At 46.7% G+C, this 15534-nt stretch overlaps 2 protein-coding genes across 2 annotated transcripts in view; both read left to right on the top strand.

The window, feature by feature from the left end:
* PDSS2 (decaprenyl diphosphate synthase subunit 2) overlaps positions 1 to 15534 on the top strand; it is a gene marked incomplete at both ends in the record, with an annotated part of 286459 nt that overhangs the window by 223259 nt on the left and 47666 nt on the right. The window lies entirely within an intron of this gene.
* LOC308265895 (bromodomain adjacent to zinc finger domain protein 2A-like) lies at positions 3051 to 8855 on the top strand (the record flags this gene model as incomplete). The annotated part of the gene is given in 9 exon segments (XM_080699875.1): positions 3051 to 3181; positions 3298 to 4739; positions 4742 to 5538; positions 5540 to 6141; positions 6143 to 6723; positions 6726 to 7669; positions 7671 to 8501; positions 8505 to 8807; positions 8811 to 8855. Coding segments are annotated over 9 exon segments (5676 nt in total).

Raw genomic sequence — 15534 nt, 5'->3', positions numbered from 1 at the left:
GTTTTCAAGCATGCCACCACGCCCAGCAAGCTAGGTCATTTTTAAGGTCCATTTCAGCTCTCAGATAAATAAGAAGTAGGTCTGTTAGGAACCAGGCATGCTGGTACATGCTTGTTATCCCGGTATTCAGGAGGCTGTGACAAGAGAATCGCAGTTCAAGGACAGCCTCCGCTACATAGTGAGGCCCTTTGCAACTCAGTGAGACCTTGTTTCAAAATAAGAATTAAAAAAATAGGTCTGGGGGTATAGCTCAGAGGTAGAATGCCCCTGGGTTTCAGCCCCAGTACCACCAAAAAAAAAGAAAAATAGGTCTGTTAGGCAAGCTATATACCATAAGAAAAATATTTGTTTCTATTAGAAACTTAAGTTTTAGCCAAGCATATGAGCACATACCTATAATCTCAGGGTGAGACAGGAGGAGGACAAGTTCGAGGCCAGCCTCAGCAATTTACAGAGACCATTTCAAAATAAACAGAGCTAGCTGGGCATAGTGGCACATGCTTACAATCCCAGTACTTGGGAGGCTGAGACAGGAGGATCACAGGTTCACGGCTAGCCTCAGCTATTTAGTGAGACTCTATGTAACTTAGTGAAAATATAGGGCTGGGGTGTAGCTCAGAAGTAGAATGCCCCTGAGTTCAATCCCCAGTTCCGCAAAAATAATAAATAAATAAAAATAAAAAGAGAGCCGGGCGTGGTGGCACATGCTTATAATCCCAGTACTTGGGAGGCTGAGACAGGAGGACCACACAGGTTCAAAGCCAGCCTCAGCTACTTAGTGAGGTTCTCAGCAGCTTAGTGAGACCCTGTTTCCAAATAAAATATAAAATAAGTCTCAGGGTATAGCCTGGAGGTAGAAAGCTCATGGGTTCCATTCCCAGTACCATTTTAAAAACAAATGAACAGAGTTAAAACGAGCGTGGTGGCACACACTTGTAATCCTAGCATTTTGGGAGACTGAGACAGGAGGATCGCAGTTCAGGGACAGCTTCAGCTATTTAGTGAGATCCTTTGCAACTCAGTGAGATTAAAAAAATAGGGCTAAAGGTGTAGCTCAGAGGTAGAATGCCCCTGGGTTCCATCCCCAGTACCACACAAAAAAATTAAAAATTAAAAAAAAAACAGAGCTAAGGTAAAGCTGAGTGGTAGAGTGTTCCTGAGTTCAATCCTCAGTACAATAAAGGAAAGAAGGAAAGAAGGGGAGATGGAAGGACATATACAAAATGTTGACACTGAGAAATAGAAAAATCTTGGCCCCGATGATGGAAGTCATCTATGATTTCTTATTATCACATGTGAAATTACTTCCCACTCTACCCAGACAGGTTTGGGTCTCATCTACTCTTTTGATTCCCAGCTTGGAGACAGTGAGAATTGATTGGGCAAGGAAGTGAGGAGATCACATTCTCTTTACCCATCCAACATCATTGTGAAGCTAAGAGGGAGAATTCCTCTGGGATTTTTCCTATCAGGCCCTATCACCTCTTCTCCAACTCTCCCTCCCCGACCCCCCAAAGATCCTAGTATTAAATAACCACCTTCTATCAAAACCACAGGCGATGGCATGAGCACACACATGCAAACACACGCATGCACACACACACATACCCTTTCACAAGGGCCATTAAGAACACAAGGCTGGACCCCAAAACAGCCGAAAAGTATTTGTTGAAGATTGTCTCCATAAATTCAACAGTCCCTCTTCTTACCTTAATTTTAAATTTAAATTTTTAGCTACTAAAAAATAATGATCAGGTAAAAATACTGTTAGTGAATGGGTGATTCACCCTGGGGAGGTGAAGTCAGTACTCGGTTTTCATTTTGATTCCTAATAAAAGAAAGTAGAATCCTTCAGAGACTCTCCGAGCACTGTCTTTCTTACGAGTCCAGGGGCTATTGCAGGTCAGCAAGCTTTAGTTTTAATGATCCTCCGAGTTTTCTGCTGCCATTATAAGTCACCTGAAGAAATAAGAATTATGATTATATTTTCTGGGCCATTCTTGAAAGCACTTAATGTCACTTAGGCTTCTGACATTCTGACACTGTCATAACCAGCCATAAGATACCTGCAGTGTATTACTTTTTACTATGGCTGCTATAACTCACTATTTCTAGATACCCTGCTATATTTCCTTATTCAAAAAGTAAAACAAATTGCTGAACAAGGCTAGCATGCATAAAAATAACACATGCAGAGTGGTTTTTGTTTTGTTTTGTTTTGTTTTATAGTACTAGGGATTGATCCCAGGAGCCTTCTACCTCCAAGCTACACCCCCAGTCTTTTTAATGTATTTTTTATTTTTGTGGGTTTTTTTGTTTGTTTTGAAGCAGGGTCTCTCTAGGTTGCTGAGAGTCTTGCTATGTTGCTAAGGCTAGTCTTGAACCTGCTAGCCTCCTGTCTCAGCCTCCCAAGTACTGAGATTATAGGTATGCAGCTGAGACTCATAGAAGATGTGCTTTCAGAGAGAACATTTTAATGCCACATGTGATACTCTTTTAATTATTTAAGATATTTTGGATTTTTTGGAAAGGAATAATTTTCTGGGTGGGATGGCACACACTGTAATCCCGGCTACTCAGGAGGCCGAGTAAGACAGAAGGATCGCAAGTTCAAGGCCAGTCTGGGCCACTTAGCAAGACCCTTTCTCAAAATGAAAAATAAAAGGGCTGGGACTGTAGCACAGAAGTAGTATACCCCTGGGTTCAACCCCCAGTACCTCAGAGAAAAAGGAATATTATATCTACCATAGGAGATATACATCGGGGTCTTTTTGTGTGTGTGGTACTGGGGATTGAACCCAGGGGCATTCTACCTCTGAGCTACAACCCAGCCCTATTTTTTATTCTTTATTTTGAAACAGGGTCTCACTGAGTTGCAAAGGCCTCACTAAGCAGCTGAGACTGTCAGCAAACCACGATCCTCCTGTCTCAGCCTCCCAAATGCTGGGATCACAAGTGTGCACCACCATGCCTGGCTCATTGTAGTCATTTTAAAGAACTCTACAGATGTGAGCTGTCTGGCCCCGGGAGAGGCTGGCGCCGCCTCAGAAATGGAGGCAAAGGACCATTTTAACTTTACTGGCCTTCCCCCTGCACTTGCTGCCTCAGGACTGAAACCCTCTTCTTCCTCAGGGGAGGGCCTCTACACTACACAAAAAGACCCCGATGTATATCTCCTATGGTAGATATAATATTCCTTTTTCTCTGAGGTACTGGGGGTTGAACCCAGGGGTATACTACTTCTGTGCTACAGTCCCAGCCCTTTTATTTTTCATTTTGAGAAAGGGTCTTGCTAAGTGGCCCTCCTATGAACTTCCCCCAGCAAGGGAAAAGTTTGAATGGGGATATGAATGTTAATGGCTTATCTACTGTATTTCACACTACTACTTCAGGGATTTTGAACTCTGCTCCCCACTCCTCAAGCACCTTACACCTCCATCACCCCAACGTGGCCTACGACTGTCTCTGGAACTACTCACAGTACCCATCTGCCAACCCTGGCAGCAACCTCAAGGACCCACCCCTTCTCTCCCAGTTCTCGGGGGAACAGTACCCACTCAACAGCATCCTTGGCGGCAGCCGGCAACCTTCATCCCCGAGTCACAACACTAACCTTCGGGCTGGGAGCCAAGAGCTCTGGGCCAACGGTACCCAGAGTCCCATGGGGCTTAACTTTGACTCACAGGAACTGTATGATTCCTTTCCTGACCAGAATTTCAAGGTGGTGCCCAATGGACCCCCGGGTTTCTTCACCTCCCCACAGACTTCTCCAATGTTGGTATCTAGCATCCAAACCTTTGCACCCTCCCAGGAGGTAGGCAGTGGGATCCATCCTGATGATGCAGCAGAAAAGGAGCTGACTTCAGCTGTGGCAGAGAGTGGCGCTGGTTTGGTGGGCAGCTTGGAGCTGGAAGAAGAGCAGCCAGAACTGAAGATATGTGGCTACAATGGTTCTGTCACCTCTGTGGAGTCTTTACACCAAGAAGTCTCAGTTCTGGTCCCTGGCCCCACAGTGAGCTGTTCAGATTATCCTTCACATCTTCCTGAACAACTGGAGGACACTCCAATCCTTAGTGAAGACTCCCTTGAGCCCTTTGACTCTCTGGCACCGGAGCCAGTGAGTGGAGGACTTTATGGTATAGATGACACAGAGCTGATGGGTGCAGAGGACAAGCTGCCTCTTGAGGATAGCCCAGCGATCTCTGCCCTCGATTGTCCTTCCCTCAATAATGCTACTGCCTTCAGTCTCCTGGCAGATGATAGTCAAACATCAGCCTCTATCTTTGCCAGTCCCACTTCTCCACCTGTCTTAGGAGAATCTGTCCTGCAAGATAACAGCTTTGACCTAAATAATGGCAGTGATGCTGAACAGGAAGAATTGGAGACTCAGACTTCAGACTTCCCACCACCCCTCACCCAGCCAGCTGCTGAGCAGTCATCCACTGTTGAGCTACATCCAGTAGCCTCACCAACAGCCTCCCCAGGAATCTCCATGGCAATTTCTCCAGCAGCCTCCCCAGAAATCTCCCCAGCAGTTTCGCCACCAGCCTCCCCATTTGTCTCCCCATCAGTCTTCCCAACAGTCTCTCCAACTTCTTCAGCAGCCCTCCCAGCAGTCTCCTCTGAAGTTTCCTTTTCGACCCCAGTTGCCTCCCCAAAAACCTCCCCTATAACTTCCCCAGCAGCTCCCTTTCCAGCAGCTTCCCCAGAAACCAAGAATGTCAGCAGTTTCCCTGAAGCTATGCTGACCTGGAAGAGATCACTGGAGAAGGAGTCACTGCTTCTGGTTGTGGTGATGTCCTGAGGAGACGTATTGCTACCCCAGGAGAAGTTCGTCTTCCCCTCCAACATGGGTGGTGGAGAGAGGTCCGCATCAAGAAGGGCAGCCATCGATGGCAAGGGGAGACCTGGTATTATGGCCCCTGTGGGAAGAGAATGAAACAGTTTCCAGAAGTGATCAAGTACCTGAGCCGGAGCGTGGTACATAGTGTCCGCCGTGAGCACTTCGGCTTCAGTCCCCGTATGCCTGTTGGAGATTTCTTTGAAGAGAGAGACACACCAGAGGGCTTGCAGTGGGTGCAACTCTCAGCAGAGGAGATTCTATCCAGGATTCAAGCAATCACTGGCAAAAGGGGCCGGCCTCGAAACAATGAGAAGGCTAAGACCAAGGAAGTCCCCAAGGTGAAACGAGGCCGAGGTCGGCCACCCAAGGTCGGAATCCCTGAGCTATTAAATAAGACAGACAACCGCCTCCCAAAGAAACCAGAGGCCCAAGAAATACTGAATGAGGAGGATAAAACAAAGATAAATAAAAGCAAAAAGAAGATGAGGCAGAAGGTACCACGAGGAGAATGTCAGGCTCCTATCCAAGGGCAGGCCAGAAACAAGCGGAAACAAGAGACCAAGAGCTTAAAGCAGAAGGATGCTAAGAAGAAATTCAAGGCTGAAAAGGAAAAGATAAAAGCAAAGGAAAAAATAAAGAGGGAAAAGAAAGAAAAGGTAAAAATGAAGGAAGATGTGGTCAAAACCAAGCCAAGCCTGCAAAACAGATAAGACCCTGGCCACACAGAGGCGCCTGGAAGAACGGCAGAGGCAGCAGATGATCTTGGAAGAGATGAAGAAACCTACAGAGGATATGTGTCCGACTGACCACCAGCCTCTGCCTGACTTCACACGCATTCCTGGTTTGACACTGCCCATTAGGGCCTTCTCAGACTGTTTGACCATCGTGGAGTTCCTGCACAGCTTCGGCAAGGTGCTAGGCTTTGACCCTACCAAAGATGTGCCTAGCCTGGGAGTCCTCCAGGAGGAACTCTTGTGTCAAGGCGACAGCTTGGGCAAGGTGCAAGACCTGCTGGTGCAGCTTCTGAAGGCAGCACTCTATGATCCTGGCTTGCCCTCCTATTGTCAGTCCCTAAACATCTTGGGGGAGAAGGTATCTGAGATCCCACTGACAAGAGACAGTGTGTCTGAGATCCTGCGCTGCTTCCTCATATCGTATGGAGTAGAGCCAGCTCTCTGTGACAGTCTACGCACCCAGCCTTTTCAAGCCCAGTCACCTCAACAGAAGGCAGCTGTCTTGGCCTTCCTCTTACATGAGCTCAACGGCTCCACCCTTATCATCAATGAGATTGACAAGACTGGAGAGTATGTCCAGCTACAGGAAAAACAAGTGGATTGTTGAAAGCCGGCTCCAGAGACTGAAAACTGCTCTTGCCAAGCAAACTGGCCGATCTGAGGTGGAGATGGAAGGGCTGGAGGAAGGCCTGGGACGGAGGCGTAGTTCTCGGATCATGGAGGAAACCAGTGGCATGGAAGAGGAGGAAGAGGAGGAGACTATTACAGCTGTCCATAGCCACAGAGGGCAAAGAGATGGAGAGGTTGATGTTGCTACATCTAGTATTCCAGAGTTTGAGCGTCAAATAGAAAAACTCAGTAAGCGTCAGCTCTTCTTTCGCAAAAACCTTCTTCACTCATCTCAGATGCTTCGGGCAGTCTCCTTGGGTCAAGATCACTATAGACGTCGCTATTGGGTATTGCCTTATTTGACTGGTATCTTTGTGGAAGGAACGGATGGGAGTTTAGTTCCTGAAGATGGGATAAAGCAAGAAGATGACTCCTTAAAAGTGGCAGCCCATCCAGCACCCAGTCCTGCCCTCTTCTCCATGAAGAAGGAGTTAGCTGGCTCCAACACCTCTGCTGGTTCTCCTGTCTGGGCCGGAGGTGACCTCGAAAAACTAAGCCTGGGTCTTTGCACCCTAGGCACCTTAAGTCCCCTGTCAGGGGTCAGGATTCAGAGCAGACCCAGGATGAGCTTAAGCCAAAGCCTCAGCCTCAGCCTCAGCCTCAGCCTCCTGCCCAGCCCCAGTTTCAGTCCCATAATGGGTTCCTGGAGGCAGAAGGCTCCCATTTGTCTCTGGGTCAGAGCCAGCATGACCTCAGCCAATCAGCCTTCCTATCTTGGCTAAGCCAGACTCAGAGCCATAGTTCCCTGTTGAGTAGCTCAGTGCTCACACCTGATAGCAGCCCAGGAAAACTAGACCCAGCCCCAACACAGCCCCCGGAGGAGCCAGAGCCTGATGAGGCAGAATCTGGCCCTGTTCCTCAAGCACCCTGGTTTAACTTCTCAACCCAGATGCCCTGCAATGCTGCCCCTACGCCACCCCCTGCAGTTTCTGAGGACCAACCCACTTCCTCCCCTCAGCTGCCTACCTCCTCCAAGCTGATTAATAGACCCAGTGCTGCCAATCCCTGTTCACCAGTGCAGTTCTCGTCCACCCTCTTACCTGGGGTGGACGAGAAGCGAGCAGGAGACTCTGAAGAAATGCCACAGAGTCCCACAGGGCTGGGACAGCCAAAACAGAGAGGGAGACCTCCCAGCAAGTTCTTCAAACAGATGGAGCAACGATACCTAACTCAGCTAACAGCCCAGCCTGTTCCCCCCGAGATGCACTCAGGCTGGTGGTGGATCCAAGATCCTGAGACTTTGGATGTCATGCTCAAGGCCCTACACCCCCGAGGCATCCGGGAGAGGGCACTTCAGAAACACCTTAACAAGCATAGGGACTTCTTGCAGGAAGTCTGCTCACAGCCCTCAGTTGATCCCATCTTTGAACCCAGTCAGCTACCTGCTTTTCAAGGAGAGATTATGAGCTGGTCCCCCAAAGAAAAAAACATTTGAGACAGACCTAGCTGTGCTTCAGTGGGTAGAGGAATTGGAACAGCGGGTTATCCTGTCTGATCTGCAGATTCGGGGCTGGACATGTCCTAGCCCAGACTCTATCCGTGAAGACTTGGCCTACTGTGAGCAGCTACCTGACTCCCAGGAAGACATCACCTGGAGAGGTCGGGGCAGGGAAGGACTAGTACCTCAGCGTAAAAGTACCAACCCTCTGGACCTGGCTGTGATGAGACTGGCTGCCCTGGAACAGAATGTGGAGCGACGGTACCTGCGGGAACCTCTCTGGCCAGCTCATGAAGTGGTGCTGGAGAAGGCCCTGCTCAACACACCCAATGGTGCTCCTGAGGGCACTACCACAGAGATATCATATGAGATCACCCCTCGTGTTCGTGTCTGGCGCCAAACACTTGAGCGGTGCCGGAGTGCAGCCCAGGTGTGCCTCTGCATGGGCCAGCTGGAGATGTCCATTGCCTGGGAGAAGTCTGTCAATAAAGTGACCTGTCTAGTTTGTCGGAAGGGTGACAACGATGAGTTTCTTCTGCTTTGTGATGGGTGTGACCATGGCTGCCACATTTACTGCCATCGACCCAAAATGGAGGCTGTCTCAGAAGGGGATTGGTTCTGTGCCGTCTCTTTGGCCCAACAAGTAGAGGAAGAATTCACTCAGAAGCCTGGTTTCCCAAAGCAAGGCCAGAAGCGGAAAAGTGGTTATTCACTGAACTTCCCAGAGGGTGATGGCCATCGACGCCAGGTACTGTCAAGGGGCCGAGAGAGCCCAGCAGTGCCTCGGTACTCAGGACTGTCTCCCTCCAAGCGGCGGTGATTCTCAATGCGGAATCACCACAGTGATCTCACATTTTGCGAGATTATCTTGATGGAGATGGAGTCCCATGACGCAGTTTGGCCTTTCCTAGAGCCTGTGAACCCATGTTTGGTGAGTGGGTACCGGCGCATCATCAAAAACCCCATGGATTTTTCTACCATGCAGGAGCGGCTACTCCAAGGAGGATATACCAGCTCGGAGGAGTTTGCAGCTGATGCCCTCTTGGTCTTTGACAACTGCCAAACCTTCAACAAGAATGACTCTGAAGTGGGCAAGGCTGGTCACATCATGCGCCGATTCTTCTAGAGCCGCGGGGAAGAATTTTATCAGGGCAGACAGGCCAATCTGTGAGGCAAGGGAGGTGGGGGGTCACCTTGCGGCGTCTCCCCTCGCCTTCCAAACGAAAAACCTGCCATTCTCACCTGCTGATGCTGCCCTAGGTCCAGACTCAAGTCAGATATAACCCTGATTTTTTACTCTGCCCTTGGCAACAAACCATATCCTCTTATCCCAAGTCTCCTTTCTCCCTTCTCCCTCTTGCTCCTCAAGTGAGAGGTGCAGAGATGAGATCCTTCTGGACTGAAAGCCAAAAAAGAAAGAAAAAAATAATTTTTCCTTTCTGTTTTATTTCTTAATTAAAAATAGGGAAGAAGAAAGAAGTCCTTACTTCCTCCTCCTGGCTTCCTCCCCTTCCCCTGTATGCCCCAGCATTCTGGGTTTAACAATAGCAATAGTTCTAGTGAATGTGTGAAACCGAGAAACACGCTGTACTGTGTGCGGACCCGCAGTGACGGCCAGTAAAGTGGACTTAACTCCCAAGTGTGTCGAGCCGGACACCGGGCCCTGAACATGCTGCTTCCATGTTCAGTCCCTTCCCTGCTTCCCACTTCCTCGACTTACTCTTTTCCTTCTCCTCCATCCCATTTTTTCAGGTTTTCTCTCATCCAATAATGTAAAACTATTGTGTAAGGGTTCCTCCCTTTCTCCCAAATCTTTTTCCCCCTCAGAGGAAAAAAAAGTTCTCTCTCTGTCCTCATGTTTCTCTCTGTCCTCATGTTTTCTCTCTGTCCTCATGTTTCTGCCAATAGCTATCCCTTCTAAAATGTTGGACGCTCCTCACATGCTGAGCTTCCGGCCTTTTCTGAAGCTCAGTGGCTGGGGAGAGGGCCGGTAGGCACCCTGGGCCTTCCAGCCTCCTTCCCTACCTGCTTCCCAAACCTCCCTCTTGGGAACTCCTCAGGGACAACTACTGCTGAGTTTGGGTGCACCTCCAAGATGGAGGCCAGGTAGCAATTTACTGGCCTCGAGGGAGAAAGAGATGTGTGCGTGTGAGTGTGTGCTGTGCTTTTGACCTTGTTTTGTCTGATGGGATTCGTTCGGTTTCTCCAAGTAGCTGTTATTCCCACCTTTCCCGTTGTTTCATACCATCTCTTTTTTTGTCTTTGGGACACCACAGGAACAATTTCTCTGGGGACAAGGCTGTGTCTCTCCTGGTCATTTCTATTCCAGCCTCTTCAAACTGTGCAATCTTTCAGCAGGAACCCTCTCTCCTCTCAGTAGCTTTGAGTCTTAAGCTTTGCGGGAAGAGGGATGGAACTGGATCTTTCTTAATCCATTAAGCATCTGTGGGTTTAGTTGTGCTTTTCTTCCTTTGACGTTATACCCCAGAACCCTTTCCCCAGCAGCAGAGACCCTGGAGCACAAGAGGGCTAAGGAGGAGGGGTTCTGGGTCCACCAGTGCCCTACATGTGACCATGCCTAAGTTAAGCCCCCGGCGTGAGAGGAAAGCTGCTACTCCAAGCTATAGCCACGGGCCTCTGGCCCCCTGCTTTCCTGCTCAGCAGAGCCCCTCCCATCAGAGATTACGGGTACTTTCCCTGGGGAGGCGGCTGCTGGCTGGCCTAAGCAGAGAGCTGAGGCATCCAAGAAATGTTCCATTGGTGGGGTGGCGAGGGCCAGGTGAGGTGGCATTCCTTGTACTCTGGCAGCACTGATGCCCCTGAGGGGGAGGGGCAGCGTAGGCCCTGGGGCAGCCCCTTTCTTATTCCTTCATAGTCCTTCTTCCCATAGTCTATTTCCAAAGTCGCCTTTTCTGTCAGATAAACCTTCAAAACTTAATTTTATTTGAGATTTTTTTTTTGCTTTTAAATAAGAGGTGGATTGAAGAATATTTGAATTGACTTTATATTATGCATAAATATTTATATTTTATCTAAATAACTGCGCTGTAACAAACTTTGTGTTAGTCATTTGAAACTGTTATAGTTGGGGACTCCTCTTTTTCCCCATAGCAGTTTTCCCCTGGCATAAAATGTACTAATTTCACTGTTGGAGGTAAGGTGGACAGGGGGAGTGAAGTCTCAGTTGTTCCTGCTTCATGATCCTCTCCCAGCTCCATCTCTTTCCCTAGGGACCAGGCACTCTGAGGTGGGGTGGGGTCCTTCCTAGACTCAGTTTGAAGAAGTTGGGGCTGAATGGGGGGATGGGGTAAGACATGATCAAAGGGGCCGTTTCTCACTTTTCTTTCCTCGTTTTCACTGCCGGTGAGCAAGGTGGATTTTCTGTTGGTAGGGAAGGCAGGTTAGGGAGACAGCCCACCCTGCCCCTTTGTTTCCCTCCCCTGTCAGTCTGGTAACAGCAAGAAAACACACCATCAACACCAACTTCCCATGTTCCTTTTACAACAAAAGAGACTGACTTTTTATATAACCAAATGTGGTATTTTAGTGACTTTTTGATAATGTACAGTTTTTTGTGAATTTAAATTTATTTCTTTCTATATTTTTAGGACCAATCTCATTTTTAATAAGGTTAAAAAAGGAAAAGAAAGTCTAGAGAAAAAAAACCTCCTGTTTTGCCATGTGATGTTCCACAAGTGCAGCTGTAGAAAAGTGCTTATCAGTTGAATAAAGACCACATTTGATAGAGAAAAAAGAAAGAAAGAAAGAACTCTACATGTAACCACAGATTGTGAAATGACTCTAGATATCTCCTAAATTAAATATTCTTAAGATTTTCTTTTGGCCTTAAGGAAACAGCGCCGGACTATAGAAGATACAGCAATAAATTCCTGAAGGCTGTCTGGTTTCGTGAGAGAGTAAGAGAAGTACACAAATATGAGGAATACTATAATTAATGCCATTTGGGGAACTCAGAGAAAAGAGATGTGTGTCCAGTTGGGAAAAACAAGAACGGATTCTTAAGTAGATGACATGTGACGTTGTCCTTGAAGAAGAGGGTCACTGCTGGCAAGGGTGGTAGTGGGGCCTTCCTCAGCAAAGGAAAGCTGGTACCACTGGAGAAGCATCCAGTACATTCAAAGGAAAACCAGTGTTATAATTTGAATGGAATCTAAAACATGGGGCAGCATAAGGAACAAGTGAAGAACTGCTCTGAAATAACAGGTAATGACTCTATTGAAAAGACATTATTTGGCCAGGCGTGGTGGCACATGCTTGTAATCCCAGTACCTGGGAGGCTGAGACAGGAGGATCACAGGTTTGCGGCCAGCCTCAGCTACTTAGTGAGGCCCTCTACAATTTAGTGAGACCCTATTTCAAAATAAAGAATTAAAAAATAGGGCTGAGGATGTAGCTTAGAGATAGAATGCTCCTGCCCCCCCACAAGACATTAGTTGAAATGAAATATATATAGCAATATTCACAGTAGCCAAAGGCAAAAATAGTCCAACATCCATCAATCGATGAGTGGACAGGCAGCTGTGGTATATTTATATAATGGAGCATTTCTCACCCACAAAAAGGAATGCGGTAGTGATATGTGTACAACACGAATGAACCTTGAAAACAGGATGCTAAATTTAAAAAGACGGACACAGGCCAGGCATGGTGGGCACACATTTGGAATCCCAATATTTAGGAGGCTGAGACAGTAGAACCAGGGGTTGGCGGCCAGCCTCAGCTACTTAGTGAGGCCCTCTGCAACTTAATGAGACTCTGTCTCAAATAAAGAATAAAAAATAGGGCTGAGGGTATAGCTAGGAGGTAGAATGCCCCTGGGTTCAACCCTAAGTATAGCAAAAAAAAAAATAAAATAAAAGGCAAATCAAAAGGGAGGCACAAAAGGCCATAAAATATGTTACTGCCAGAATAGGCAAATCCATAAAGACAAAAAGCAGGTTGGAAACCAAGCATGGTGGCGCACGCTTGTAATCCTAGCATTCAGGAGGCTGAGACCGGAGGATCACAGCTCACAGACAGCCTCAGCTACTTAGTGAGGCCCTTTGCAATTCAGTGAGACCCTGTTTCAAAATAAAGAATGAAAAATAGGGCTGGGGGTATGGTTCGGAGGTAGAATGCTACTGGGTCCCATCTTCAGTACCGCAAAAACAAAAAACAAAACAAAAAGCAGATTGGTGGTTGAGGGGAGTAACTGTATGATAGGCACTGGATTCCTTTTGGGGTGATAAAAATGTTCAGAACTTGATAGTGGTGATGGTTGTACAACATTGTGAATATACTAACTGCCACTGAATTATACCCTTTAAATAATTTAAATGAAATAGGCCCCATGCGTGCATACCCATAATCCCAGCTACTCAGCCACTGGGGAGGCTGAAGCAGGATTTCAAATTGGAGGGCAGTATGGGCAATTTATTGAGACTCCATCTAAAAATAAAATTCAAAAAGGTCTGGGGATATACCTGAGTGGTAGGGTGTTGGTCTGGCAGTACTGGGGATGAAACTCAGGGGTGTTTGTTTGTTTGTTTGTTTGTTTGTTTTGCACTACTGGGAATTGAACTTGGGGCATTCTAGCTCCAAGCTACATCCCCAGCCCTATTTATTTTTATTCTTTTATTTTTGAAACAGGGTCTCACTGAGTTGCAGAGGGCCTTACTAAGTATCTGAGGCTGTCCGAGAGCTGTGATCCTCTAGACTCTGCCTCCCAAATGCTGGTATTACAAGCGTATGACACCACGACCAGCCTATTTTTTATTCTTTATTTTGAAATAGGGTCTCACTTAATTGTGAAGGGCCTCACTAAGTAGCTGAGGCTGACCTTGAACCCAGATCCTCCTGTATCAGCCTCCCAAGTCCTGAGATTACAAGTATGTACTACCAGACCCAGTTCCCAGTAGTGTGTGTGTGTGTGTGTGTGTGTGTGTGTGTGTGACCAAAGATTGAGCCCAGGGGCATTCAACATCCAAGCAATACCTCTGTCACTATTTTATTTTTCTTTTGAAACAGGGTCTCGCTAAGTTGATGAGTCTCACTACTTGCTGAGGCTGTCCTTGAACCTGCGATCCTCTTGTCTCAGCCTCCCAAGTACTGGGATCACAAGCATGTGATACATGCTCAGCTACACTTTTGTTTTTTTGGTGGTACTAGGGCTCCTGGAAGTCGTTCTACCTCCAGGCTACACTCCCAGACCTACTTTTACTTTTTTTTTTTTTTTTTGGAAACAGGGTCTCCTAAGCCAGTGCGCGCAGCTGGCTTCGAACCTGTGCGATCCTCCTGTCTCTGCCTCCCAAGCACAGGGATTAAAAGCGTGCGCCACCACACCCAGCTACACTTTTTTTTAATTTATTTATTTATTTATTTTTGGTGGTACTGGGGTTCCTGGAAGCCCTTCTACCTCCGGGCTACACTCCCAGACCTATTTTTACATTTTTTTACTTGGAAACAGGGTCTCCTAAGCCAGTGCGGCTGGCTTCGAACCTGTGCGATCCTCCTGTCTCTGCCTCCCAAGCGCGGGGATTACAAGCATGCGCCACCACGCCCGGCGCAGATACACTTTTTTAAAAAATAAATTAAATTGGTGAATTATATGTTATATGTATTTTACGTGAAATTAATTAATTAATTATTTTGTAGTACTAGAGGTTGAACCCAGCAGCATTTTACCTCTAATCTACATCCCAGCTCCACCCCTCTTCTTTTTTTTTTTTTTTTGAAACAGGGTCTTGTTAAATTGCTGAGGCTGGCCACAGACCTATATGAGCCTCAGGTCTCAGCCTCCCAAGTTCTGGGATTACAGGCATGCAACACCATGCTCAGCTTTTACCTGAATTAAAAAAAAAAAAAAAAGACTCTAGAACATTTGCCCGTGTAAAGTGAATTTGATTTAGAGGTCATGAAGCAACAGAATGATGTAAGCAGAGAAGGGCAGCTGGGGACCACAGTCTAGATGTGGGTAGCATGTAGGCCCTGACCCAGCTGTGCCTTTCACTGAGTTTTGTTTTTTGTTTTTTTTTTTTTGTTTGTGTGTGTGTGTGTGTGTGTGTGTGTGTGTGTGTGTGTGTGTTTTGTTTGTTTTTTGGGGTTTTTTTTGCAGTACTAGGCATGGAACTCAGTGACATTCTACCTCCAAGCTTCATCCCCAGCCCTATTTTTTATTCTTTATTTTGAAGCAGGGTCACACTGAGTTGCAAAGGGCCTCACTAAGTAGCTGAGGCTGTCCTTGAACTGTGATCCTCCTGTCTCAGCCTCCCAAATGCGTGTGTCTCCATGCCCAGCTCCTCCAGCCCTTTTTAGTTTGTTTTTATTTTTGTTTGAAACAGGGTCAGCTTAGTTTGCTGAAAGTGTCACTACTTGCCCAGGCTGTCCTTGAACCTATCAACCTCCTTTCTCAGCTTCTTTAAGTATTGGGATTACAGGAATGCATCACCACACCCAACTTCTATTTTATTTTTAATTTTGAACTCATTAAGTTACCTTGTGCTTACCTCAAATCTATAATCCTCCAAACTCATCCTGCCAGGTACTAGAATTACAGGTGTGTGCCTATGTTTTTTTAATCTGTTACTATGTTTTTTTAATCTCCTTCAGTATACCCAAACTATGGAAAGAGAGTGAAGATATCCTTCCTCCATTTCTCTATTCCAAAACCTCCTTTTTACGTATAAATTAAACTCTTCCTCTAAATACTAATGTAAATGCACAGAGAATTTATTTTCTAGAAGACCTGGTTTCTCTAAAGGAGCTAATGAATGATATTTCTGCTAATACCAAAGGAAAAGACTTTTAAAACATGAGTATGTTTGTAGCCACCAATGTAATCTTTTGTTCAA

The sequence above is a fragment of the Muscardinus avellanarius genome, assembly GCF_963383645.1.
Source record: "Muscardinus avellanarius genome assembly, chromosome: 8".
NCBI lineage: Eukaryota > Metazoa > Chordata > Mammalia > Rodentia > Gliridae > Muscardinus > Muscardinus avellanarius.
Note: the sequence above shows the minus strand (reverse complement) of the source record. Positions and strands in the feature narration are given on the sequence as shown.